The sequence below is a fragment of the Gekko japonicus genome, unplaced genomic scaffold (assembly GCF_001447785.1).
Source record: "Gekko japonicus isolate JY-2015 unplaced genomic scaffold, Gekko_japonicus_V1.1 scaffold718, whole genome shotgun sequence".
NCBI classification, from domain to species: domain Eukaryota; kingdom Metazoa; phylum Chordata; class Lepidosauria; order Squamata; family Gekkonidae; genus Gekko; species Gekko japonicus.
In genome coordinates, this window is record NW_015161425.1 from 586,105 (window position 1) to 611,034 (window position 24,930).

A 24,930-nucleotide genomic window follows, 5' to 3' on the forward strand; every position below is an offset into this window, starting at 1 on the left:
GTCTGTTATTGCAAGACATAAATATGAAAGCATTTCTTAGGTTCAAGCCAAAGGTGGAAGACAAAAACAAAAACCCACCACAAGCAAAACCTCTCTGAGGTCCTATCACGGCTTCGCACTTTCCCTTCAAGAATATACACAATAACATTTGAATTCAGTGAGGGTTTTGCTTTAGCCTGACTTACTAGGGCGATCAATTATGACTTGATGATCTTACCTTTCTTTCTAGAGAATGACACAATTTCAGTCATCTTGTCTCAGCTTTTCTTTTGTGATTTCTAGTAAAGCACGTCATGTCGATTGCAAAATATGTTGATGAATAAGAACTTAGTGTAACAGTTTTGACCAAGAAGTATGAGGCAGCCAAAGTACTTATATCTTCCATGTCATGTGCATTTATTAAGGCATGTTTTTACAACTAACGACTGTAAAATATTACAAGGAGCAGTGATGGCTGGTGGCCAACTGCATCAAACTACAGCGCCTGGAACAGCCTCTTCCTCTTAGAATCATGGAATCACAGAGTTGGAAGGGGTCCTACAGGTCATCACTTCCAACCCCGCTCTCATAATGGGGGTTTCTTTTCTAGCCAAGAGTAATATAAACTTCCACACAAATTACTATAGCAACAGCATTGTGGTATTCATTGCTTACATCACGGGGGGGGGGGGAGGCTGTGATAGGGTTGGTTCCCATTGGAACCCCTCCCACACACACAGGGTCTTCCTGCCACTACTCAGCTGGGTGGCAGGAAAAAATATAAGTGAAGATGGGGGATAACTCCAGTGAGACCGGAAGTGACATCAGTGTGTTGCTGGGGAATACTCAAGCATTTGGGTAAAAACTCTTGTGCCCCACTGCTTCTGTGAGTCTCCTGCTGTTTGCCAGCCTTGTATTGGCAATCCCACTTTCCAAACCTCGCCCTCCCCAAGCTTTACCCCCCCCCCAGATCTCCAGGGATTTACCAGTGCAATCAGTTGCAATGGCCCAGTTCTTTTCCCCTCTTGGAAACAGGCACTTGTCAGCTGAGAGAAGGTTCTTGTAAAGCAGGGGTTGAGGGATCACAAGAAAAGGATGGGGAATGAACCCCTAAAACCCTTTTCCAGTTGCTGTTCGGCTTCTGCTCCTTGACAATAAATGACATACGTCCCCAAAAGCAGGGAATAAATGTTGTAAGTAAATAAATAAGGTACACACCTCAGCAAAAGCCTTTGCTGTGTGAATATCAATGGGATGTGGTGGCCAGAGTTCTCCCACTATTACAACTGATCTCCAGGCATCAGAGATCAGTTCACCTGGAGAAAATGGCCACTTCGGAGGGTGAACTCTACGGTATTATACCGCATTGAAGTCCCTCCCCTCCCCAAACCCCACCCTCCTCAGGCTCCACCCCCCCAAATTGCAAGTGATTTCCATCCCAGCCTGGAGCTAGCAACCCCATTAACCCCTTGTGCATATAGCAATTTTGTTCTTGTTCAGTCGCACAGTCGAGTCCGACTCTTCGCGACCCCATGGACCAGATCGCGCCAGGCCTTCCTGTCTTCCGCCGTCCTCTGAAGTTTGCTCAATTTCATGTTCGTTGCGTCTATGACACTGTCTAACCATCTCATCCTTTGCCGTCCCCGTCTTCTTTGACCTTCAGTCTTTCCCAGCATCAGGGTCTTCTCCAGTGAGTGCTCCCTTCTCATTTGCCCCTTTGCAAATGCTTCCCCCTCTTCAGATTGTCTTTTCCCAAATTGGGTTTATTCTGCTTTTGGAGCTTGGGTGTGGGAAAGATAAAATGACTTGGGAAGCATTGGCAGGGAAGAATTAGTGGGGAGAAGGCAGGGTTCGAATTCTCCTCCTGCTGATTCTCTGCCTTTACAGTAAAACCTCATATTTCCTTTAGCCTGCATAAATCTGTCCTCAGCTGGAAACCACATGGCCAGATAGGAAAGGGAATGCTTAATACAGGAAAATATCCATCAACAAAGTAAAACATTCCTCTCCGCTGCTAATTTGAGCAGGGCCATGCCAAAATGGTCAGGCATTGTCAAAGTAAGTGTACACACACTGATCCATGAATTAACTCCCATTTTCTCCTGATTTGTCCCAATGCATAGTTGGTGTTGGGTTAGAAATTGACTCTCCCACAACCTTTTCATTGCATAATTGAAGCAGAACATGATGCAATGCTGGCCTTTTATGACAACGGAATGACCCACAATTCCCACCTTCATTTAAACTCATTGCACAGGAAACATTAACAGAGCTTCTGAGAAAGACAGCCCGCATGACAAATATCCAGGAATAATTTGGCAGTACCCATGGCTTTCTGGAAGGCAATAACTAGGGCCATGCCAGGTTCCAGTGGGCCACCCCCAGCTCCTCTTTCCTGCTACTGTTCCAGGATCCCCATTTCCCCACAACCCCCAAGACTCCCACCAGCCCTTGAAGAATGCAAACATAAGGATGAATTGCCTGTGAGACTGGTTAGAGTGGGGGGTGGGGACAGAGAGAGAATGTGGTCCAAGGTCAACCAGTGAACTTCAGGGTAAGCGTGGATTTGAAATCAAGTCTCCCAAGCTCCATTCCACCACTCTAACCACTATATCTCACTAGCACTATCCAGATGGATACTGCCAACTACCTTGCATAGCTAATGATGACCGTCATTTCTTCAAGGATCTTTGTTCCTTTCTCACTTGCATGGATTTGTAGCTTTGGGTGGAAAATAGATCCTGGAATTATCAGGAGAAATACCTGATGTTTCTGAGAAATGTTTGTGCCAAGTACTGGGTAGGGCAGAAGGAAATAACACACCCCTGGTAGCTCCATTTGCTAGGCTGCAGTTGTAAATCTTTGGATTTCTGCCTTTGAAATGATAACAAAAATGCTTACTTCCTGTATGGATTTATGTCAACAGAAATTCTAGATACAGATCTTAATGTCTTTCATGAATGAAAACAAATGGATCATAAAACTGCACAGAGGCACAAATGAGAGTCTCATGCATGCTTTCTAAAGCACATCACTACAAACCCCGAATGACAATATCTTATATAGAACAGAGTGCTAGCAGAATATCATGAGCGCTACAAGCAGTCACAAACATAGGGAAACACAACATGAATGGAAAATTAAGCAAGAAGTTCAACTGTTGGTAGTAGCGTTGCTAACCTCCCAGTGGTGGCTGGAGAGCCAGTTTGGTGTAGTGGTTAGGAGTGCGGACTCTGATCTGGGAGAACCAGGTTTGATTCCCCACCCCTCCACAGGCAGCTGCTGGTGTAACCTTGGGTCAGTCATAAGTTCTTTCAGAGCTGTTATCTCAAGGGCAGTTCTCAAGAGAGCTCTCTCAGCCCCACCTACCTAACAGGGTGTCTGTTGTGGGGAGGGGAAGGGAAGGAGATTGTAAGCCACTCTGAGACTCCTTTAGGGCTGCCAAGTGGGCCCGGGGGGGCGGGGAAACCTTCGCTATGGAGGCCCGATTTCCACCGCCGCCGAATCGGGCCCCGGGGGGAACTCCGCCCCCCGAAGCACAGCGTGGCTCATGTTGGGGGCGTGGCCCAGATCGTCGGAGGGAAAACTCTATGGTTTTCCCTCCGACGAGCTGGCCACGCCCTCAACGTGAGCGACGTAGCACGCGTCACCGAGGAGCTCCCGGAGCCCAGCGAGGCTCCCCCGCCGGGAAAGGTAAGAAGACTTGGCAACCCTAGACTCCTTTGGGTAGTGAAGGATGGGGTATAAATCCAATCTCCTCCTCCTCCTATTACAACTGATTTTCAGGCGACAGAGATGGAACAAAATGGCCGCTACCAGTAGTACCACTCCAGTTGCCTCCTTCAGTAACAAGTTCCAAGACTGAGGGAGTGCTGCAGATTTTGAAGCTTCTTCGAGGCAGTGGCATGCAACTCATATTCTGAGATCACCTGATTCCCAGGACCAAAAGGATTCTGGGTTGTGGAGCTAGTATCTTGGGGTTGAGTTGTCTGCAGATCTCTTTTTAATGGCATAAAGGAGAAGGGATTAGTCCCTGACGTTGTACGTCCTCTCTGTGGTATTTGATCCTAAGGGGCTACATTAACTTAATTTGCTCTCAAAGTTATTTTTCTCTAGTTTTAATATTTTAAAAGTACCATTCCAAATGCATTCATTCTCTTGTGACTTTCATCCTATTATCACTTTCTTACTTGACAGAGCTGCGAAAGAGGATTATTTGCATGTGGTTTTTTAGCCCTGCTTTTTTGCCCAAACTAAGAAAATACTTCCATGGAATTTCTGTATTCCCTTTTCCTTTTATTATGCCATTGGGAATCCAAATTAAAGCACCGGAAATTCTTCTTCACAGTAATTGAATTATTTGAGTTAGTTAGGTAATCTTAGAATTAGAGCCAAGTTTAGCATGCAGAAAGAGCCTTTCTTCCGCTGTACTATTTCATATCTTAGACCTTTTCCCCATCTGATAAACCTGTCTGTACATGAAAAGCTAACTCGCAAGAGGCAAGAGTGTTGGCCTGACTTCTTCCCTTGGCACGCGACTTCTTAGTGTATGAGGAGATAATGACATGGGATTGCATGTGACTGCCCCCCACCTATTTACTTATTTATTTCCTTCGTTTATAGGGTATAAATGCTTCCCAATGAGACCCAAAGCAGCTTCCATTGTTGCCCTTGCTTCCATTTTATCCTCACAACAACAAGCCCGTGAGGTAGGTCAAGTTGTGTAACTGGCCCAGGGTCATTCAGGGTCACTCTTCCATGGAAGAGTGAGGATTTGTACCTGGATCTTCCAGGTCCTAATCTAACACTCTGACTGCTGCCCTAACAGTAGAGTTTGCGCAGCTCTCTTTGCAGTCCAGGGGCTGGATTGGTGCGTTTAATTCTTTTCTCAATGCTTCATGTCCAAGGGGAGCTCTTATGTCTACTGAAGGACAGTACTTTCAGAAGTGTTTGGGAGAAGCGTGTAGATAATAGAATTGAGTCCCTGGGCCTTTCCCTTATTATGGGTAGGGATGTGGGCTATCACAAAGCGCTGAGGATGATCAAGAAGAAGGTAACCGATCTGGACTGTGTTAGTTAGGGTTGTCAACCTCCAGGTGGTGGCTAGAGATCTCCCGCTACTACAACTGATCTCTGGGCGACAGAGATCAGTTCATCCAGAGAAAATGGACACTTGGAAGGTAGACTCTTGTGGTATTATATCCCACTGAATTCCCTCCCCTCCCTAAATCCCACCCTCCTCAGGCTCCACCCCCAAGATCTCCAGGTACTTCCCGACCCAGATCTGGCAACCCTGAAGCATACAACTGTGTGCAAGGCTCATGTTCTATTTATGTTATAGGGATTTCCCCCCCCTGTGGACCATGCCAGTCTTGAGCAGGTATCAGCATCCTACAAAACCCTGAGTGTTGGCAGATACCAATTCAGTAACAGCTCAATCTGTTGCCAGATTTTTGCCAATAGTGATATCTTTAAGGTGCTGCTGAGATGGGTTTTAATTTGTTAAAGTTTTCTGTGAAAACTGTATGTGAGTATTGTAATATTTTATATTCTGTCATGTATTTTATTGTATAGAAATATTTTTTGTTATGCTTGACCTTTGGCCAAAAAGAGCTTATTTGTAAAAGGAAAAGGCTCTAACCACTGCACCACACTGTCTCATGACAGATACCAAGAACCACCAACCAGGGACTGTTGCTGCCCATCTGATAGGCCGGTAGTCAGTGGGCTGCCTTCTGAAGGGCAGTTCTGAAGTAATTTTCTTTTTGCACTTTTTGAAGTACCATTGTTGTGAGGAAACGGTGGCGCAAGTGGCCCCTTCAGAGGTAGGCCATGCAGAGGTAGTCCTACTTGGCAATCGATCTGTGTACTCCTCAAAAGTTTCTAGTGATGCCAGCTGTGCAAATGCAAACCATGGTGGCTTGGGTGGAACTATCTGGACTGTTTTAAGATTTTCTTTGTAAAAGTAGCTGCATGCCAGGTTCTCTTATGCTTTCTATGCACAGCTATTTGTACATATTAAGGCAGAAAATGCAAATAAAACTATGACTTTGTGCCTCCTCCATAGGATGGATAGGATGTGGTCAGTTGATAGGGAGAGAGTATAAGGGGAAGAAAGCACAGATGTCAGGAGATGATAAGGTCAAGGGTAGAAGCTGCAACCTCTTGCTCATGGGTGAGCATCTGAGCCAGATTTACAAGAGAATAAAATAATTCTGGTTGTCCAGGCTGTATGTTTGTTGCGATGCTAACATGGATCCCACAGAAATATTTACAAGGGAAATTTGATGTGCCAAAGCTAAAGAGTGATTCCCATTGTCCTCCCCCCCTACGATTCTCCTTACACATGCAAATGAGACATTAAAAGCCAAATGGAGAAATCTAGCATAAGGTAACCAATAGATAGAGTATTGGACTCTATCAGTGCCCAGAACTACCCAAGTTCAAATGGCCATGAAGCTCAGGGGAGGGGCAAGTCAGCCTCTAATCTACCTTTTTCTGAAGTTGAAAACCTTATGTGAGCTCACTGGATGAATGGAATGCTGTGTTACAAATATAAAAATAATAATACTTGACCAATAACATGCCTACCCAACCCCCCCACAAACCTGTCAATTTTAACATCTAGATCTCAGTTAATTACTCTTAGCATCCCACAATTAAGGATACAGTTACACATCACTCTCCAATTCTGACATAGTTATTTGCTTCACTGTGTTCCCTCCATGTAATTAAACCCAAGCAAATGGTGACTATATGAACTTAGCTTGTTATTCCTGTTTGGTCCTTGCATCTGTTAAAACATCTTCATTATGTTGTATGCTAATTTGCTGTTCACCGTCTGTATGTATGGACTGTTAACTTTCATATCATTGTATCTGAGGAAGTGTGCGTGCACACGAAAGCTCATATCTTGAATAAAACTTTGTTGGTCTTTAAGGTGCCACTGGACTCAGACTTTGTTCTACAATTTGATCTACTGGTATTGTAACTTGAAGCTGCTTCTTCTCTTGTCATTAACAGGCCAGCTGAGGCCTAGATGTCAAAATGACAGAACGCTTTGACTGCCACTACTGCAAAGAGTCCCTCTTTGGCAAGAAGTACATCTTGAGGGAGGAGAGTCCCTACTGCATCAAATGCTACGAGAACCTGTACTCCAACCCCTGTGAGGAATGTAAAAAGCCTATTGGCTGTGACTGTAAGGTACCCTGGACATGCATTTCATTGCTCTAATTCCTGTGTCAGCTTTTCTGCATTGGCCATTACGCTTTTTCCAAGCTAGAGGGATTTTAAAATGAAATCAGGGATGTGGTGATGGGCTCTGTTTAAATTCAGTTTAGTGTGCCGTATGTGGACTGCAACATTTTAATTGGCCTAGATACCACCGCAGTACACATCTGGTTTGTTTTCTCCTGTTACTGTGAAGAACACTGCTACCAGCCTGTGGATGTGTGCGCATGCAAATATATATGTGCAAAAATATTTTCTTAACCTTTCAGGGGGAGGACAACCCCCCCCCCCAAATCTCCTGGCCTATAAAATGTATCACCTACTTTTGGTCCCTCTAGAAAGTCTGGTTTAACAGAAATGTTGAAAGATCAGATGACAACTTTACTCTCCCAGTCCATCAATCCAAGTTGAAAGGTTCAGTTGATTAATTCCTCACTGCTTGCCTTGAGATCTGTTGAAGCTTGGCGAGGCTCAGAGGTTCTTGAATGTTGACACATACTAAGTGCCCCAGGGAGTAGGTTTTTTTTAAAAAGGTCAAAAATTAACCCTGGGAAAATATCGCTACCTTATTTCTGCTTGGCAGCTTGTGGAGTCTTTGCACATGTGTTTCTGGGATATGTTACAGGTGCCACAGGGCTGTCTCCTATGAGGTAGGTTACCCCGAGAGTGTGTGACTAGCCCAGGATCACCCAGCAAGCTTCAATAGCAGAGAGGGTTTCGAACCTGGATCTCCTAGATCCTAGTGCAATATTCTTTTTAAGTATCCAAAGGTATACTTTTATTGTTTTCTTATATTCCTAAACACAAACATAGACAACTACAACAAACAACATATAAACCAAGAGACTTATTACAGTTTGTTACTACCCCTAGTCCATCGCTTCATTATTCTCTAATATTTGTTAGTATTCTCTAATTCCATTATTATATATTACTACATACTCAAATATTATTTTGCCATATCAGCTTAATCTTTAACTCCATTCACATAGTCCCTTCCAGGTTTTTTGGAATGTCCATTTCTTCGTGCCTCTCATTTCCATAGTTAATTTATCTATCTCCTAGATCCTAGTGCAATATTCTAACCACTACGCCTACAAGAAAAGTTGTAGAAAAGGTGAAGGTGAAGAAAAGTTATTAAATGTCTCTTACAAAAGGAAGTATAAGTGTTATAAATATTGCCCTTCTGACCATAAGGCAAAGTCTGTATTTTAGCTTCCTTAATTTGTATAGAAAAGAGCTTGTTTGAGCTGGAGCTAAAGGTCTGTGTACAAAACAAATTGACAGAGAAAGATCACTGCCTTTCCCTTTCCCAGCAGCTCCTTTTGCCCCCTGAAAGGCCATTACTGAAGGCTGAGAAGCCTTCCTGACCAGCATGCCACATAGTGTGGGGAGGAAGATGCAGGCAGAAAAGGTAACAAAAAAGCACACAGGAGCGACTTCACCTGCTTTTCTGTCCTTGCTGCCTGGCATTTTGTTCCAAAGGCTCCCCAACTCTAAGTGGTAGCTATTCATAAGGCACAGGGTGGGAAAAGGAGAAGGCGGGGAATACACGCCCCTGTAGACTCTTTCCAGACTCCTCCAGGTCCAATCCAATGGTGTCAGCTGCCATAATTATTTAATCAAATAACATTTAAAATCAAATAACTTAAAAAAAAATCTTCAGTCTACTAATATTCTCATAAGTCTTTTAGCATTTCAGAGATAAAAAAGCATGAACAGCTTTTACTTTAAACGCAATTGTAAAAAAACCCCAACCTTCTAGTAGGCAACGTACGTATTCATAGTAACTTTTGTTGACAGCATCAGCCTTGGCTCTGCTGGAAGAAACTTCCCTTGAGTGCTGTGTTGATACCTGAGCCTGAGTTACCTTGCACTGGGGCATTAATGATCATGCGTTCAATAAGGCTTTTGCATATAACGGCAAACAGATTTTAGAAGACACACATGCCAAAACAATGTCCAACAGACTGCATATGCAGTGTGGAAATCTGTCATTTACAATGCAGTCTTAAGCAGAGTTACACCCTCCTTCACCCTTTCAAATCCACTGAAGCCAATGAATTTTGTTGTTGTTGTTGTTCCGCACAGTCGAGTCCCGACTTCACGACCCCATGTGAATTTACAAAGGTATAAATCTACTTAGAACTGGACAGTTAGAAGCCATGCCGTTTAAGAGAATAATTACACTATCCCCCCCCCCCCATAACTCATGGACTCTCAAACTGCTTTGCAGATCGTTCATATCGCTGCTTTTCTGTATAGTACTAAGTGCTACATTGACATCAACTATACTCAAATGCAAGATTTAACGTTCTGTCTGCTCCAAAAAAATCTTTACAACAGGGTGGTTTTAAGACCATGGTTTTTCAGCTTGCTTAGTAGAGAGCACTTCAAAAATCTATCCAATCCATCTATAACATACATTTTATGTTATAGTCTGTATACTCCCAGAGCTGTTTTTGAAAGAAAACCTGGACTGCTACTCTAAACTGAGAAACAAAGTTAAGATTTATCTTTTGCGCTGTGCTACATTAACCTTGGCAGCTCATAAAAAGTCAATACACATTTTTGCCATTGATTTCTGTCCTGCTGCATTCAGTATAATTATTACTCTGGATTTTGACTAAATTGAACTTTTGGTCACTATTATTGCTGATTACCTTTGTATTACTGGGCCTATGAAATATTGGGGGCCTTGGTTTTGGCTGCAATTTAATGTTTAACACAATAAGCATTTATAAACCACATTTCAAGTATTCATGGGTCTTCATATACATTGTCTTAGTAAGTCCTTCCAAGAGTTCAGGCAATTCATTCAGCATGCTTTGTGGTTTGGGATTTCTACAGGATCTGTCCTACAAGGACCGGCACTGGCATGAAACCTGTTTCCACTGTTTCCAGTGCAAGAACTCCCTGGTGGACAAGCCTTTCGCTGCTAAAGAAGACCATCTACTCTGTACTGAATGCTACTCTAATGAGTACTCTTCCAAGTGTAGTGAGTGCAAGAAGACCATCATGCCAGGTTAGGACTTGAATGTTTTGTGGTTAAGGGTAAACTTCAGGTAACCTCCTCCAAAGCCTCCAGGAACCAATGGGAAGAACTTCTGGGATTCCGTATCCCTCTGACATTCCACAGAAGAACAAGGGGACATGTCCAAGTCACACATCAAGGATTATTGATCAAGCTCCTCTCCCAAATCCATATTGCTGAAGACTCTACTCTGCTATGTGCTTGTTTTAGAAAACATAAATGCTGCCTTTCCAGAGACCTATTCAAGGCAATGTATGCTATATTCTTATCTTGTGCAATACCCCATCTTAGTAACCTCAAAGGATAATACTAGCTACTCAGCTCTAGTAATATTTAAGCAAGGCAAGCCCCAAAGGCAAACAAATAGGTACAAAATAAAACAGTGAGTTACAAAACAGTTTACTATAACTTACGGAGACAGAACTCACTTGAGGCAGGCAATATTCTCCATAGTGTTTTTTATATTAAAGACTATTTTTTAAATTAAGGAATATTTGTATACTACTGGAAGAAGTGGCCAAAGTTGAGAATACAACATTTGTTGTTGTAAGAAGCCAAAGCTCCCACCACCACACACCCCACCAGCTTACTCACCAGACTGTCACTGTTTCCTTCTCATGGTGACTGAGAAGCTTTTAAAGTGTGACTATTCATAGCTAGCGTGATATCAGAATGCAAGCAGTTAAGTGACTCAGGGTGCGTTCAGACAGGTCTTTAGATCCACGCGAGGCACAGGTGCCTCATGGATTTAAATGTAATGTCTAGACATCAACATCTGGGAAACGTCTGTCTTCTGTGAGCATCCCATTTTGCCGCGCTTAGTAGCCGTACCAAATAGATCCTACTTTAAATCCACCATTGTACCACCAACGCCCCATGATTTTTGTATATGGCCATCATGACGCGGGCATCTCGGGTGAGAACGGGACGTTTTAGGGGACGGCCATCTTGTTCTTAGAAACTTTAAACTTCGGAATTGGTTTAGAGGAGCACCAAAATTGTTTATTAATTGTGATGTATTTTTAACATTTTGTATGTGTCATTGTTTTATGGGCGATACGCCTTGTTAGCCGCCCTGAGCCTTTGGGGAGGGCGGGATAGAAATGTAAATAATAAACAAATAAATCTAGAGTTTTTGGTTCCGATGGGCCACTGATGTCAGACCATCCTGAACGGGTGCCATTTTTAAAAAATCTTGATTCTGCACATGCACGAATAACCAAGGATGTAATATCATGCCTATGTGCATGCACAAACTTTTGTTTTTTTTAAAAAGCCACCGTGCACACGCCTCATTCAGTGGATGCCGTCTAGACAATCCACAGTGGAAGCAGTGTGCGGTAAGGAGATTCCCCTGGGGGATGTCTGGTCATGCGAGGATGGATTAAAAAGATCGGGATCAAATTTGAGCCGGCATACTGGTGGGATTAGCTGTCCGTCTGAACGCACCCTCAGAAAGGGCAAGAAATCAGCCCTTTCTGCAGTGTTAAAACTGATGGTGAAGAGCATTGATTCATTCAGGTTTTGCTGTCCCCAAAGCTCCCTAGACATCCTGAGTCCTGGCTTCAAAGCAGCGGGCCAATTAAACATGCTTTGATCTTTGTTACCGGAGAGGATGAAATAGCTTGGAGATGTGACTGTTTTTACTGGCAGATTCTTAAGTGCCGGGCTGTTGTTTTTTTTTGTTTAAGTTTTTAGGTCAGGAAGCTAGTGTGTAACCAGCTGGTGATCCCCGGTAAGAAAAGAAAAGCGTTTTGAATTGGCTTTCATCTCAATTATCTTCAGATTAATTTTTATGCTTGATGAGCCATGGCATTAAAATTAGAAGGGTTTTTGTTACATGATAGGAAAATATAAACCAATATTACGCAAGAGCATGCAAAGCAGATGGCCCTAAATCGGTCACAGTTCTGCAACTGACAGAGGGTCTTTGATTATCCCCATCCCACCGTGCCCCACAGTAAAAAAGCAGACATCCCCAGCTGCACGTAGATATCACATTAACGTGCTTATTGTGAACCACAGGGACCTGATTCAGGGCTTAGATAAAACTGCGCACCCTGAAGAATGTAAACAAAACTTCAGCACTGAATGAAAACTTGTGCTACAGGACCAGGCAGTAGGTGATGTGAATGGCCTTACCCTGAGACCCACTGCTAGTCTGACTCAGGACAGTAGCCAGGATTTTTGACTTGGGGAGGCACTTAAATAAGTTGGGGGGCACCCACACACACAGGCTGTGTCAGGAGCGAAGAGAGTAAAAGTAAAAAAACACCAGAGAGATGAGGGCGCCGGCAGGCAGGGTGACAGCTTGGCTTGGTGCGGCTGTGACACACAAAAAAAATAAAGTAAACCAGCTGAATGGGAAGTTGGGAGGCCTGGGTGGTAAGTCGGTGGGGGGGGGGGCAGCACCAAGGTGTCCCACAGCTACAGGCCTGGTCTGACTAGACAATATTGACACTGATAGACCGATGGTCAGATTTAGTATAAGGCACCTCTGTGTGCGCGTGAGTATCCACCACAAGATGAAGTAGGAATTGGGGGGGTGTCAAACTCATTTGTTATGAGGGCCAGATCTGACATAATTGAGACCTTGTTGGGCTGGGCCATGTGTGTCATAAAAGGTAATGCCAGGTAGCAGAGAGATAAACTTTATAAAGGACACAGACAAACACAATTAAATATTTCTTTAACTTTAAATAACACATTTCCAGGGAGTTCGACACCCCTGCTTAGCTGTTATTACAAAGATGGTATCAGCTAATGAGAGGAACATTTCCATTCACTTCCCTCAGAAATACTAATTTCTCCCCCCGCCCCCCGAGTTTGAACAGGTCTTGCTATAAATAAGAAACCCAAGGGCATGATGTAGGTACCAGGTGCCACATGAATAGTGTAGTCCTATGCAGTTACTCTAAGTCTTGCCTAAATCCAGTGAAAGCAATCAGTCTAGACTGTAGAAACTCTACATAGGATTGCACTGTGTTGACTTGTCCAGAGCTGTACAAGGAGTAGAAAGAAAAATTATACTGTACCAGAAAAATTGCATGATTTCAAAAATTACAGATAACATACACAAAGATGCATTGAAGTCTGTCTACAGCAAAAACAGTGGTGCACGCACATGGTACACAGAGCAGTAACAGTAATTACTAATACAACATTAGAGTCCAGTGGCACCTTTAAGACCAACAAAGTTTTATTCAAGGTATGAGCTTTCATGTGCATGCACATGTCGTCAGACAATGAAATGGAATTACATATCATAGTTGTATATATAGGAGTGGTTTGCTAAATTAGCATGCAAAATTGGATGCTTTTTTTAACAGATCCAAAAGAATGACAAGCTTAGTTCTGTTTTGGTTCAACGGGGGGGGGGAACAACATAGGTAATAAATATATTAGAACTAGTTATGCCAATAAAGGTTTATTTATGTGTGTGTATATTAGAACTAGAGACTGATGTGTGAGAATCCCGTCATAAGAACATAAGAGAAGTCAATGTTGGATCAGGCCAATGGCCCATCCAGTCCATCTCAAGGGTATCACTATATATACTCCCTCCCCCCCAGCTCATTTCCTCCAGGCTTCCAACTCTTCTATTACAGCTAAAAGCTGTAGTAACACCCAGGAGGAGGATGGCGGGGCAGAATGTTCAGGGACAGCCAGATGATTATTGTTCTTGGGAAGAGGCTGCCTGGTGAAGCAAACAGAAACTTGTCTTCCATCAAGAGCTGACGTAATGGGCAACAGAAATAAAAATGGAAACATGGAAAAGAGTATAATGTGCCTGGCAGTGTGGGAAATGCATGAAAGGCATGGGACAAGCTAAAAATACTAGAAAAACAGAACTGGATTTTCAAAAACTGATCATAAAAACTCTGAGATATGCAATTAAAAAATAGGAATTGTGGAAGAGACTAAAAGGAAACCAGAACGTGGGGAAAGAAAGGCCATATCAAGACTGATCCCATTAGGCCATAAAATATTCTCACAGCTGTTTCCTTTACAAGAGACTGTTGGTTCATTCCAACATTATTATTCTACCATAAAACTCATCAGTTTGTATTTCAGGAATAAGGAACCTCAGGTTCTGAGGACGATGAGAGATGTATGGTATGGTGTTACTGTATCAGTGATCTCAACCCAAACATCTGCTAACTGCCCAGGTTCTCATTACGTATTAACAGAAAGGTGGAGTGTGGTTTTTAACTCCCTTTCTCCCCTATAATACCATGAAAAATAAGCTAAGTCAAATTAGTAAGCCATTTAAGTACAAAGCAAGTAGGGTGGAATTTTATTCTGTGCTCTTCTCTTAGGAACTCGCAAGATGGAATATAAAGGAAGCAGCTGGCACGAGACCTGTTTTATCTGCCATCGATGCCAACAACCAATAGGGACAAAGAGTTTCATTCCCAAAGACAATCAGAATTTCTGCGTGCCGTGCTATGAGAAGCAGTTTGCCATGCAATGCGTCCAGTGCAAGAAGGTATTACTACTGTCCATTGCCTTTCTCAATGTTACCTTTTTACCATTGCTTTGCGATGAAATGCGTAATCGGTAGCCAAAGGTCAACACTCCCGATTCAGAAATATGTGACCTTTTAGGTCTGTCCAATTCTGTGAGGGCAACATTTAAGATGCGGCAGACTGATGAAATGCTGAACTCTATCAAAATGGCAAATATTGCACATTTCAGGTCCTTGCAGTCAAGAAATTCTTGTAAACTACAGGTAATGGGAAGGGAGTCATCATAAAAGTCACCCGCCAAAGAGATTCCTAATCCGCAAAGCCAGGATGGGAAGGATGAAAGGAAGCATTTGCCCTCGGGAAGGATGGAACTGTAAAAAGAGAGCCCAATTTTGAATAAAGCATGATGGGGGGAGGGTTGCCATTTAAGGAAGGGAAAGGTCAAAGGCCCCCACACCATCTAGGTTTCAGACCTGGAATTATTCTTCAGATCCTGTACCTTTCTGTTTTTGAGGACATAGGAAAAGCAAGCCAAAACTTCCCGAAAAACAGCTCAGTTTGGTGTACTTGGCTCTCCCTTCCCCACTGTATCCTCCCAACAACTGTGAGGCTGGTTAGGCTGAGGGAGATACTATCCCAGGATCATCCAGTGAGTGTCGTAACAGAGTAGGGTTTCAAACATGAATCTCTCTAGTCCTAATCTGACGCTCTCATAAAGACAACTACAATGCCACAACACGGTGTACAAGCTTCGCATAGTATTTACTGTGTGTCTTTTGGCTGGTTCTAATAAAAGGTACCACTTTGCTTTCGGATTCTGCTTTAGACCAGAGTGGCTGCCCTCAGTAAGCAAGACTTTCAACAGTCTAATATTGAATGTATGCAAGAGCAGGCCTCTGGAGCCTGCTAGGCATCTACTACAACCTGACGTGGCATTTCTGTGAGCAAGCTTATAAAATGGAAATTACAGCTGAAAATGCATACTTTCCCCTACAGCACTATCAGCAAAGAAAGGCAAGGTCTAAATGCAGTAAATGAATAAAAAGAAGTAAGACTTCTCACCTAAAATATCACCACCTGTTTGCCGCTTCTTCCTCCTCAAACATTTGTGAGGTGAAAGCAAAGCGGGGCAGGGGACTCAGACCACTCTTTTCTTCTACTGCTGATTTAACAGCCCATCACTACAGGAGGGATTACTTACCGGGAGCAGCCATGGCACAAGGAGTGTTTTGTGTGTACCGGATGCAAGAAACAGCTGTCTGGGCAACGCTTTACTTCCCGGGATGAGTTTGCCTATTGTCTGAACTGCTTCTGCAGCCTCTATGCTAAAAAGTGCGCAGGGTGCACCAATCCGATAAGTGGTAAGTTATCTCGCTACCATTTAGTTCAGAGACCGACAACAATTAACCCAACTCATCTGTCCATCCCCCCCCCCCCCCCCCCCATGCAAATAATTTCCAGGGAGAATGTGGTAATACAACCAAGGGTTGCAGTTCACCTTGTGCATAACAGAGCTTCAGTTACAACCAGAGGAACACAGAACACACACTGCTGTGGGAAAGAGCGAGAGAGATAAAAATGCAAGGGTACAAACAATGCAAATATCTGGCTGGACCCAAATAAACATGAGCAGAAACTGCACTAGATGTGTTCTCATACACAAGAATTTGTACATTACTGTAACAAAGATGCTCGTGCTTCTGCTTTCATAAGGCCCAAAGAGGCAGATAATCTTCAGACGTTTCACTTTTCTTGTGCCATGCTCCCCCATGAGGTGTGAAACAGCTCTTTCGCAAGATAAAGGCCCCTGCCACACGTGGAAGGCTGCCTAAGGGTCCAGCCCTTCAAGTGCACATGTTGTTTCTTGAGGAAAATTAATTGCTGGAAGAGATACAGGGATGGATCATACAACACATGAATGCAAAGAGGTCACAGAATGGATCTCTTCCACATTGCTCTTCGTCCCCAGTTGCCCCGCCTTCCCTTCCCAATTCAAAAAGTGCTCCTGTGGGTTCCGGGGGTTTGGAAAGACTGGGATGAAATGCTGGAAGCAGCAGCAAAGGGAAATTGGGGAAAATTGCCCCTGGGCCTAGACTTATCTTTTGCTCTTTCACAGATGAGCTCATGGAAGGCAGGAGATGGTCCACAGAGATACGTTGAGGTTTAATATCTTCAGTGCTTGGATCTGGTGCCATTCTGTTGGCACACAGCAGCTTCTGGGGCGGATCAGCTTTTTTGTGTATGGAGGAGAGGGCATTTTTTTTGCCAATCCCCCTCCCCCTTCTGCTGCCTTCCAATTGGCCATCCACATGGTTCATTCAGGTCTCCTGATCTCTCCACAGCAGCTTCTTAATGCCTCGTTTGCTTTTACAGGGCTTGGAGGAACCAAGTACATCTCCTTTGAGGAACGCCAGTGGCACAACGATTGCTTCAACTGTAAGAAGTGCTCCCTGTCCTTAGTCGGCCGTGGCTTCCTCACAGAGAGGGATGACATCCTGTGCCCGGAGTGTGGGAAAGATATATAAGACTGCCAAAGTGGAGTAAAAATAGGCTGCGTGTGTCTTCTGAAATAAGTATTGACAGTGTGTACGGACTTTGAGCAGAAGTGAGAAATGTAGTGTCCTGTTTTTCAACATCATATATTCTCCGCAGTTAACTTTTTTTATTTTCGAGCTTGTGGAAATGCACTGGAGGAGAAAAGGGGGAGGGGCCTCAGGTGATTTCGACATCCACTGTTTAACGGTTAAGTCAGGATCAGTCGAAACACCAGGATGTGTTCAGATATTACTAAAAGAAGTTCCTCTTTTCAGGGGTTTTCATCCTAAAACTATGTATGAGTTTTGAAGAAGGGGCTTTGGGACGGATTACAGGAACGGCTGTTTAGTGTTGATAGACTGAGGGCCAATATTTATGATGTGTGAGCTGGCAAACATGTAAGTGATTCTATGTTGGGTACGTAGAGGAGATCATTAATAGGAAGATTCGTGGTCACGCCTTAAAATAAGGAATTAGAGCTTCAGTTCTGTGTATATGAACAGTGGAGTAGGTCCATTAAACGTACAAAGGGCCAGACTGCACGAGTTTTAAATAAATGTACGTAACATACATTATTGCACATATCACAGGATCATCGCACAATCGTACATCATCTTGTTCCAGTTTTTAAAATTTCATTGCACCTTGTATTTTATGAAGTAATAAATTTCTAACACAAGTCTGCAGTATTTTGGTCAACTTTTTAACATCTTAAAAATTTACATTTAATACGAACACTCTGGATATAAACCCTACCTGCACTCCCTGTATCAGGAAACAATAAATGGAGGCTCAAAGGAAAGGATACTCCATCTGGGATTAAGGCAGAATAAGAGGAAACTGTGCTTACAGGAGTTCATTCTTCCCTCAGCCACTAGGCAATATTACCCATTTTGGCTTCCATTGACTCTTTTACCTACAGCATCATCACATGAGTTCACTTCCAGCTTTATTTAATACTACATATTTTTCTTCTGCCTTTACTCCTTTAAGGCACCTGTGTCTGTGCCAGAAATACAGTTGAACAATTATTATTTTTATTTTCAAATAGAGGCTTACAGTTATTTTTTCTTGTTTACCTCAGGTGGCTAAGGCAGACCTTGACACCCACTCCACCTTACCCAATCAAGTCTACCACATCCTGAGATACTTTTTTCCTTCACACACAGACCCATTTTTGTTCGGTTTTAACACCCACCTATGGGAATATTTTGGCCAATCCAACTGCATGATTTATGGAGTTCTCTTTTGACAAATGTGGCTATCTGCAATCTCCAGTAAAAAAGGGAGAAACCAGTAGGTTTCCAATAGCAACAGCTTTGCAGCAAAATCATTTCTTAAAAAAAAGCACCGCACAGCTGTGCAAGTATTTTGACTATTCAAATGTCAAAAATTTTCCTTCCTCTTCTGAAAGATTAGTTAAGGATATAGAATACTACCAAATACATTAGAACTTCAAATATTTGCTGTAGACCCCCGACTCCTGACAGGAAGGCATTTGGGGCTACAAGGGGGAAGTGAGAGTTGCAGCAGTGTGTTAAAACTCTTTTGTCCACAGCAATGTGCCAGTGCACCAAGTCCAGGGAGTGGATCACATGCCCTCCTCTCTTTGGGTAACCCAGGGAGAACCACCAGGGCCTGAAATGAACACTGTTACACATGACAATGTGTTTGGACACCACAGTCCTTCTTTCCTAGCTAATGAATAAGCTACTCAGGAGTGGGATCTGTTTTTCTTGTTTGAATCCCACTCCAAGTAGTCAGCCTCTGCTGTCAGATGATCGTTTCAAACCTGGAAAACACACTAAATATGGTTAAACACACTTGGCACTCATATTTTAACTCTTGTCCAAATTGATCAAGAGGTCCACTTTATCCAGACATTTTAGCTCAGCATTTTAAAATATGGGCTAGGTTCCAACAACCAAACTAAATCAAAACAAACCCCCAAAAGAATGCAACTTAGTATGTGCACACCAATGTGGTTTGGGGCTTTTCTTGAATGGCAGTCTTGAAAATGAAACACCCCCCCCCCCCAAGACCCCCCCCCCCCAAGATATTATTGAGTATGATGGTCTCCTGAGGGAACTACAAACAAAACAAAATCTGAGCACATCTAAATAGCTCTTTGGATCCTAGCCATCATTTTAATTTTTTTGCATGCCTTGGTCATAGAACATATTCTGTTTTACAAAGACGGTGCTAATCATAACCCACATTTAATTCTCTCAAGATGGTATAGAAAAAAATCTCAAGTGTTAATAATAATAATGGCCTGGAGCCTGCCTAGATTTTTGCAGACTAAAGCAGAGGGAGATTTTTGCTAATCCCTCTGGAGGAGACCTCAAACCCATACTCCCCAAGCAATTCCTGGGGATCCCATAGGAGAGGTGTTTTGGAGGGGGGTGTTTGGGGGAGAAATCAGCAACAGTCCTCCATGAAACCACTGAAATCTAGGCAAGACCTAACCCAATGTTAGTTTTATCAGGCAAGAAAATATGTTTTGGGAAGAACTATGGAAACATTTCTGGGTATACACTGTTTTCTATACAACGAAGTACAATATCTATATTAACCACTGCAGCATTTAAACACAAGGCTTTTTAAAAATGCATACAAAATAGAGTACCATGCAAAGTGACATCCGCATCCAAGATTAAACACTGAAGCAGTCATTCTGTGCATATTTCCCTATGAGTTATACTTACCATAAAAGACACTGATCACATACCACTGTTACAGAGGAACTGGGTATTGAACAAATGTGCAGCCTTGTGAGGAGAACCTTGAATCTGTTTATGGAGCATGCCATACAATAAATGAACTCTTTGGGGTTTCAATGGTCGTAGAGCGCAGTACCTCTGCACTGGATTGTCCTCTAATGTGTTTTATATAAGGTGTTCTACACGGAATGTGTACTACAAACCACAGTCTCTCACCTATAACTACCAAAGAGTTAGCTTTTGTGTAACCATAACACAGAACATAGCTCTTGGGAATTCAAAGCAATACACCAACACCGAACACATATATTCATTTGTCAAGCAAATATGGTCCCTTATCCATGTGTTATGAGAACGCTTTTCAATCACAGTTTGGAAATCTACAAAAGCATAACTACACTGATCACGAAGTATAATAAATATGATGAATTCCCCTGTTGGTCAAACTGCTTTGTATTAGTGATTAGCTTCATGCTGGCCTCATTAGCAGTCACTCTGCCTCCATTCTAAGTGGTGTTGCAACTTAGGCTGGTTTCAAGTGCCAGTAGCAGGGTGGCCACCCAGGAAAATGCTTTAATATACTTACTTACTTCCCATCGGGACCCACAGGAGCAAGCCATAGGGTCTCAAGGCAGTGCAAATATAGGACACAACAGGCTATTTAATAAATCCCTCTTGCAAGTCATAATATGTATTACATCATAATACGTATTACATAATCTGTATGTAATGCATTACCTCAACCACACAGATTCCTCCCAGCAGAACCATTCAGGTATCATAACATGAAACTACCTTGTTTCTTCTCCGGTCCCAGCTCCTCTTCCGCATCCAAAGCAGATCGGGAAGAACTCTAGCCTCTTCCTTTTTCCAGAGTTGTTCCTTTTCCAGAGGAGTGCATCTTGTAAACCATTCTGTTTGTGAAATGTCCAAGAGAAGTATAGTTTCCTCCCAGGAATCCTTGAAACATGAGGTTAAACAAGATGCTTGCCGGCGACGCAGGCCGAAACCTCGCATGCAGCACTGAAAGCAAAGATGTATCAAAGGATGCAGGGGCTGAATATGGCCGTAAGAAAGCAGAGAACCGGGGAGCTGCATTTATTTTCCAGAAAGCTCTGCTAGGTGTATTAGGGAAAGCACCAGCAGCCAAACGAGGGGAGGCATCTCCAAATGGAATTCACACAAACAGCCTTCATCACAGAAAAGAAGCTTCTGGACCAGGGCACAACTTGAGACATCAGTCTGCAGGGGGAGAAGATCCCAGTTGTAGGGAAAATCCACGAAAAGAACAAATTAATATTTGTGTCCAGCAGGATAAACAAAACTCTTATGGGTCAGATGGTAGCTCAAGATGTGTATCTGTCATTTCAAGATCAGAAAGAGAAGCAGAATTGAAACTGGAATCCAGGTCTCAGAAAGCTAGTGTAGAAGAAGGAAACTACAGTTCTAACCGCAGTGAAAAAGAGGATGCCAGGTCAGGATGCAGCTCCAGGCATGCCCCTGGAACACTGAGACGTGAAGATGAACCAGAGCTTACACGAGAACTGAAAAACCAGAGTAGCCCAGCAAGAGAGGACATTAATACCTCTGTTGGACAGAATAAAAAAAAACTTCGCAGATTTAACAGCAGTTCTGAAGATGTGGCTAACTTTTCAAGACCTGAAGGCGAGCAAAAACATAAACAAGTATCAAACAAGCAGCAAAGTAAAATTGCTGGAGAAACTGATTGCACCAGACTGAGCAGAAAAGAATCTTGGACACCTGAAAGCCACTCCAGGCGTGTCTCTGAAAGTGCAAGACGTGAAGGCAAAGAAGTGTTCAAGCATGGAAGCAGCCATCAGAAAATGGCTGCGAAAGAATCCGGTCCTTCCGCAAAGCAGAAAAACGTGGTGAAGGAACAGTGTACTGCCCCCAGCTTGGTTGACATACACAGTGAAACTAAAACTCGGTTTGAGAATTTCCAGAGGACAGTTCTCTTTGAACCTTCTTCAAAACTCGCATTTTTGGATGAACATGATTCAGACGTAGACCAAAAGTATACAGAGCAAGGGGAAAAGCCTTCAGAGAGAAATGACTGGTCTGATGTGAAGGATACAGAACCATGGGCTTTCTTCTCACAGGATTCCACCCAGAATCACAATACTTCCGAAAGAAAAGACACTTCAGCATTGGCCACAGAGTTCATAATGTGTCCTCCTCAGCTGTACGGCTATAAGATGAAAGACTATGCAAAATATTGGATAAGGCCAGAATATTGTAGTCCTATTTCAAGCCCCTGTGAAGATACTTCATTTCACAGTTCGTATTCCAGTCATTTTATAGTTCTATTCTAGTCTGTGACATTTCTTTAGATACCTCAGTTGCTATTTCACCAAATGCCTCAAAGGATAAAGAACCTTCACTGGAAGATGTGCATGGTAGGCCACGTTCACTTGGTTCTTCACTGGTCTGTGAGAAAAAAGGCAGAGAGTGAAGTATGGATGTGGGACACCATGCATTCCACACCCAGGAATTGGTCTGCACACAGTGAGAGAACTTGCCTCCCTCAAGGAAGTGCCGTCATCCATGGGGTTGGCTGTTCTAAGATGATACACCCCAAAAAAGGGACTTATAGGAAAGCGCAAGACAGCATGGAAAAGAGCTGCTGCATGAATGCTGGTTTGAAGTAACAGAGGCTCTTAAAGTGATTATTCTGTAATGCAGATGGATATTTGGGGTTCACAGTGCTGTAGATAAGCCTGGATCTATGGAGATGTCTGAAAAGGGTAAGATTCCAAGTGCTTAGAAGAAAAGGGTCCCACCTTGATCTTATTTGTTGACTTATTGATTTTAGTCAAAAGTGACTTTCCTTGTAATTTACCCATCCTTAGAGAAAATAAAGAACACAGTATTGGCTTTTTAATTTGTGTTTCAATTTTATAACAGAACATTTTATAAGGTCAGCCTCCATTACATAGGACAAACCCAAGTATGACTGATGTAGAGCAGAGGCTTAGCCTCTTCACAAAAGAAATTGTGCTTTTAAGTCATAAAGGCCATATTGGAGTGTTTCTCTTAGAACAAACCACCAAGTCATTGCCATAACATGCCTCCTTTGCTGTTCACCACAGTTAAAAGACTTTTTCTTCTGCTAGTGTGTATGTAGCAATATCCTTAATGGAGTAATGAAGTGCATTTCCTGTATATGATAGCTGAAATTTTTAAAATCTGTAAGCAAAATGCATCTTCTCAAACACTGAAAATTGTGGCAAAAACTTATTTTTAAAGAGAACTGAGACTGTGGATACTGATTAAGGAGCTAATGGTGGAAGACCTTGTGATGGGGAATGCTAGATGCATGGAAAATTAGTGAAAATAGAAATATCAAGATTCCCATGTAAAACCCTGGGTAATTTTAGTTACTTTTTATTAGACTAGTTCTAACCTCTTCAATTGATTTATGTGATAAGGAAAAAATATATAATTTGTATATATAAATTTTTTATATATAATTGATTTTAAGTATTGTTTAGACTTTAAAGAGCTTATTTGCAACGTTAATTTTTAATAAATATTGGTACACTTTGTTTATATAACAGATTCCTGTCAGTGAGGCAACTAATTAAAACCTTGTAGTCATTTACATTGAAAACAAGTAGTGTTCTCTAACTTTCTGTTACCTTCAGTCCAGGAATTCCACACTGTATGCAAAAGTTCTTACTGTTAGGTACATGTATTCCCATTGTTGAAAGTATTCTCCAGTGTTTGTGGAAATGGAAACAGCATTTTAAGTAACCTCTTTTTCTTTGCGTATATGCAAGAATAACAATACAACCATGCTCTATTTTTTTTAAAAAAACCATGAAGCTACCATTACAGGGTAGGAGTTCTTGCTGCATGGAATTATCTGTCCATACAAATACAGGAAGCTTCTGATGCTTTTTTACTAGGTGGCTGTAGCCAGCAAATACAATGTGACCCTCTTCAATTTAGGGAAACCTGTTCATAGTGGTTATAGGGTAAAGAGACCAAGAGTTTGCTTATCTGGAAATGGTGTGAATGCTCTGACAAGCCAAAACAACGACCAGCCATGTGCTGCCTCAACTCCCATTTGAAAAGTTTTCTAGGTTGCAAGGAGCCATGACCTCAAAATGCTTTTGTAAGACCAGACATCATATCAACAGCGGCTTCACCAGGAAACAGCCATACGAGTCCATAAGATTCTGACTACCGCTCTTTCTTACTATATTCGTGACAGGGACACAAAGTCTGGCTTTAGGTTTTTGTACATATATTTTAATGACTTCCTGGCTGAAAAGTATGCACATATTTTCTGTGATCTTGGTCTATTGATGTCAAAATAAATATTTCCATTTACAAGTTCATATTCAGTTCCAAATACAAAAATAAGGACACCAATTTATTTTAAAATAGCACAAAGTTATGAAAAACAAAAACTTGAATATTTATTTCAATACCCTCAGAAGGTTGTCCAGGCCTAAAGTTCTTTAAAGACATACGAAGATACTAGACTGGCAAAAGATGCTCTTCATGAAAATATAGCCAAGCCATGATCAGGTATATACAACAAAGAATTCCATGTTTAAGAAACTTGGAACTAATATATTTTACAAATTCTGTAGTCAGGTTTAGGGCTCAGGTTATACCATTTACAAAAATGGATACTTGAAAACCCCAGTGGGCACAAGGCTTGTGTTAGAAAAAACCCACAGTGATATTTTTTTTAGAGCATCTGCACTTACAGGCATGCTTAACTGTAAAAGCACACATATGCATGCAGACACACAATCCAACCCAAATCAGTCAGCTTCAAAGGCAGACAAGATGACAGCACAGAGAGGGCCCATTCATTTAAGAGATTACTTTTAACTCAATTTATTTAAGTCAGATAACGGTACTAAAAAGACAGCTGTTTAGATATAAAACACACAATATTAAACGGTGCTGTACCAAAGTACAA

The 24,930-nt window shown here is 42.3% G+C and overlaps 1 protein-coding gene across 13 annotated transcripts in view; it reads left to right on the top strand.

Annotated features, from left to right (window-relative positions):
- Positions 1-17,926, top strand: part of FHL2 (four and a half LIM domains 2) — a 49,706-nt gene extending 31,780 nt beyond the window's left edge. For 8 of the 13 annotated variants that reach the window (XM_015428689.1, XM_015428654.1, XM_015428630.1 and 5 more), the window contains 5 exons: positions 7,003-7,182; positions 10,060-10,234; positions 14,563-14,732; positions 15,887-16,073; positions 17,086-17,926. In XM_015428689.1, the coding sequence (XP_015284175.1) occupies positions 7,027-7,182; positions 10,060-10,234; positions 14,563-14,732; positions 15,887-16,073; positions 17,086-17,237 (840 nt within the window). In that variant the 5' untranslated portion in view covers positions 7,003-7,026 and the 3' untranslated portion in view covers positions 17,238-17,926. Of the gene's footprint in view, positions 1-4,602; positions 4,689-7,002; positions 7,183-10,059; positions 10,235-14,562; positions 14,733-15,886; positions 16,074-17,085 lie in introns of those variants that run through there. The other 5 variants (XM_015428636.1, XM_015428649.1, XM_015428683.1 and 2 more) reach the window with 3 other exon arrangements.
- The last annotated feature ends 7,004 nt before the right edge of the window (positions 17,927-24,930 follow it).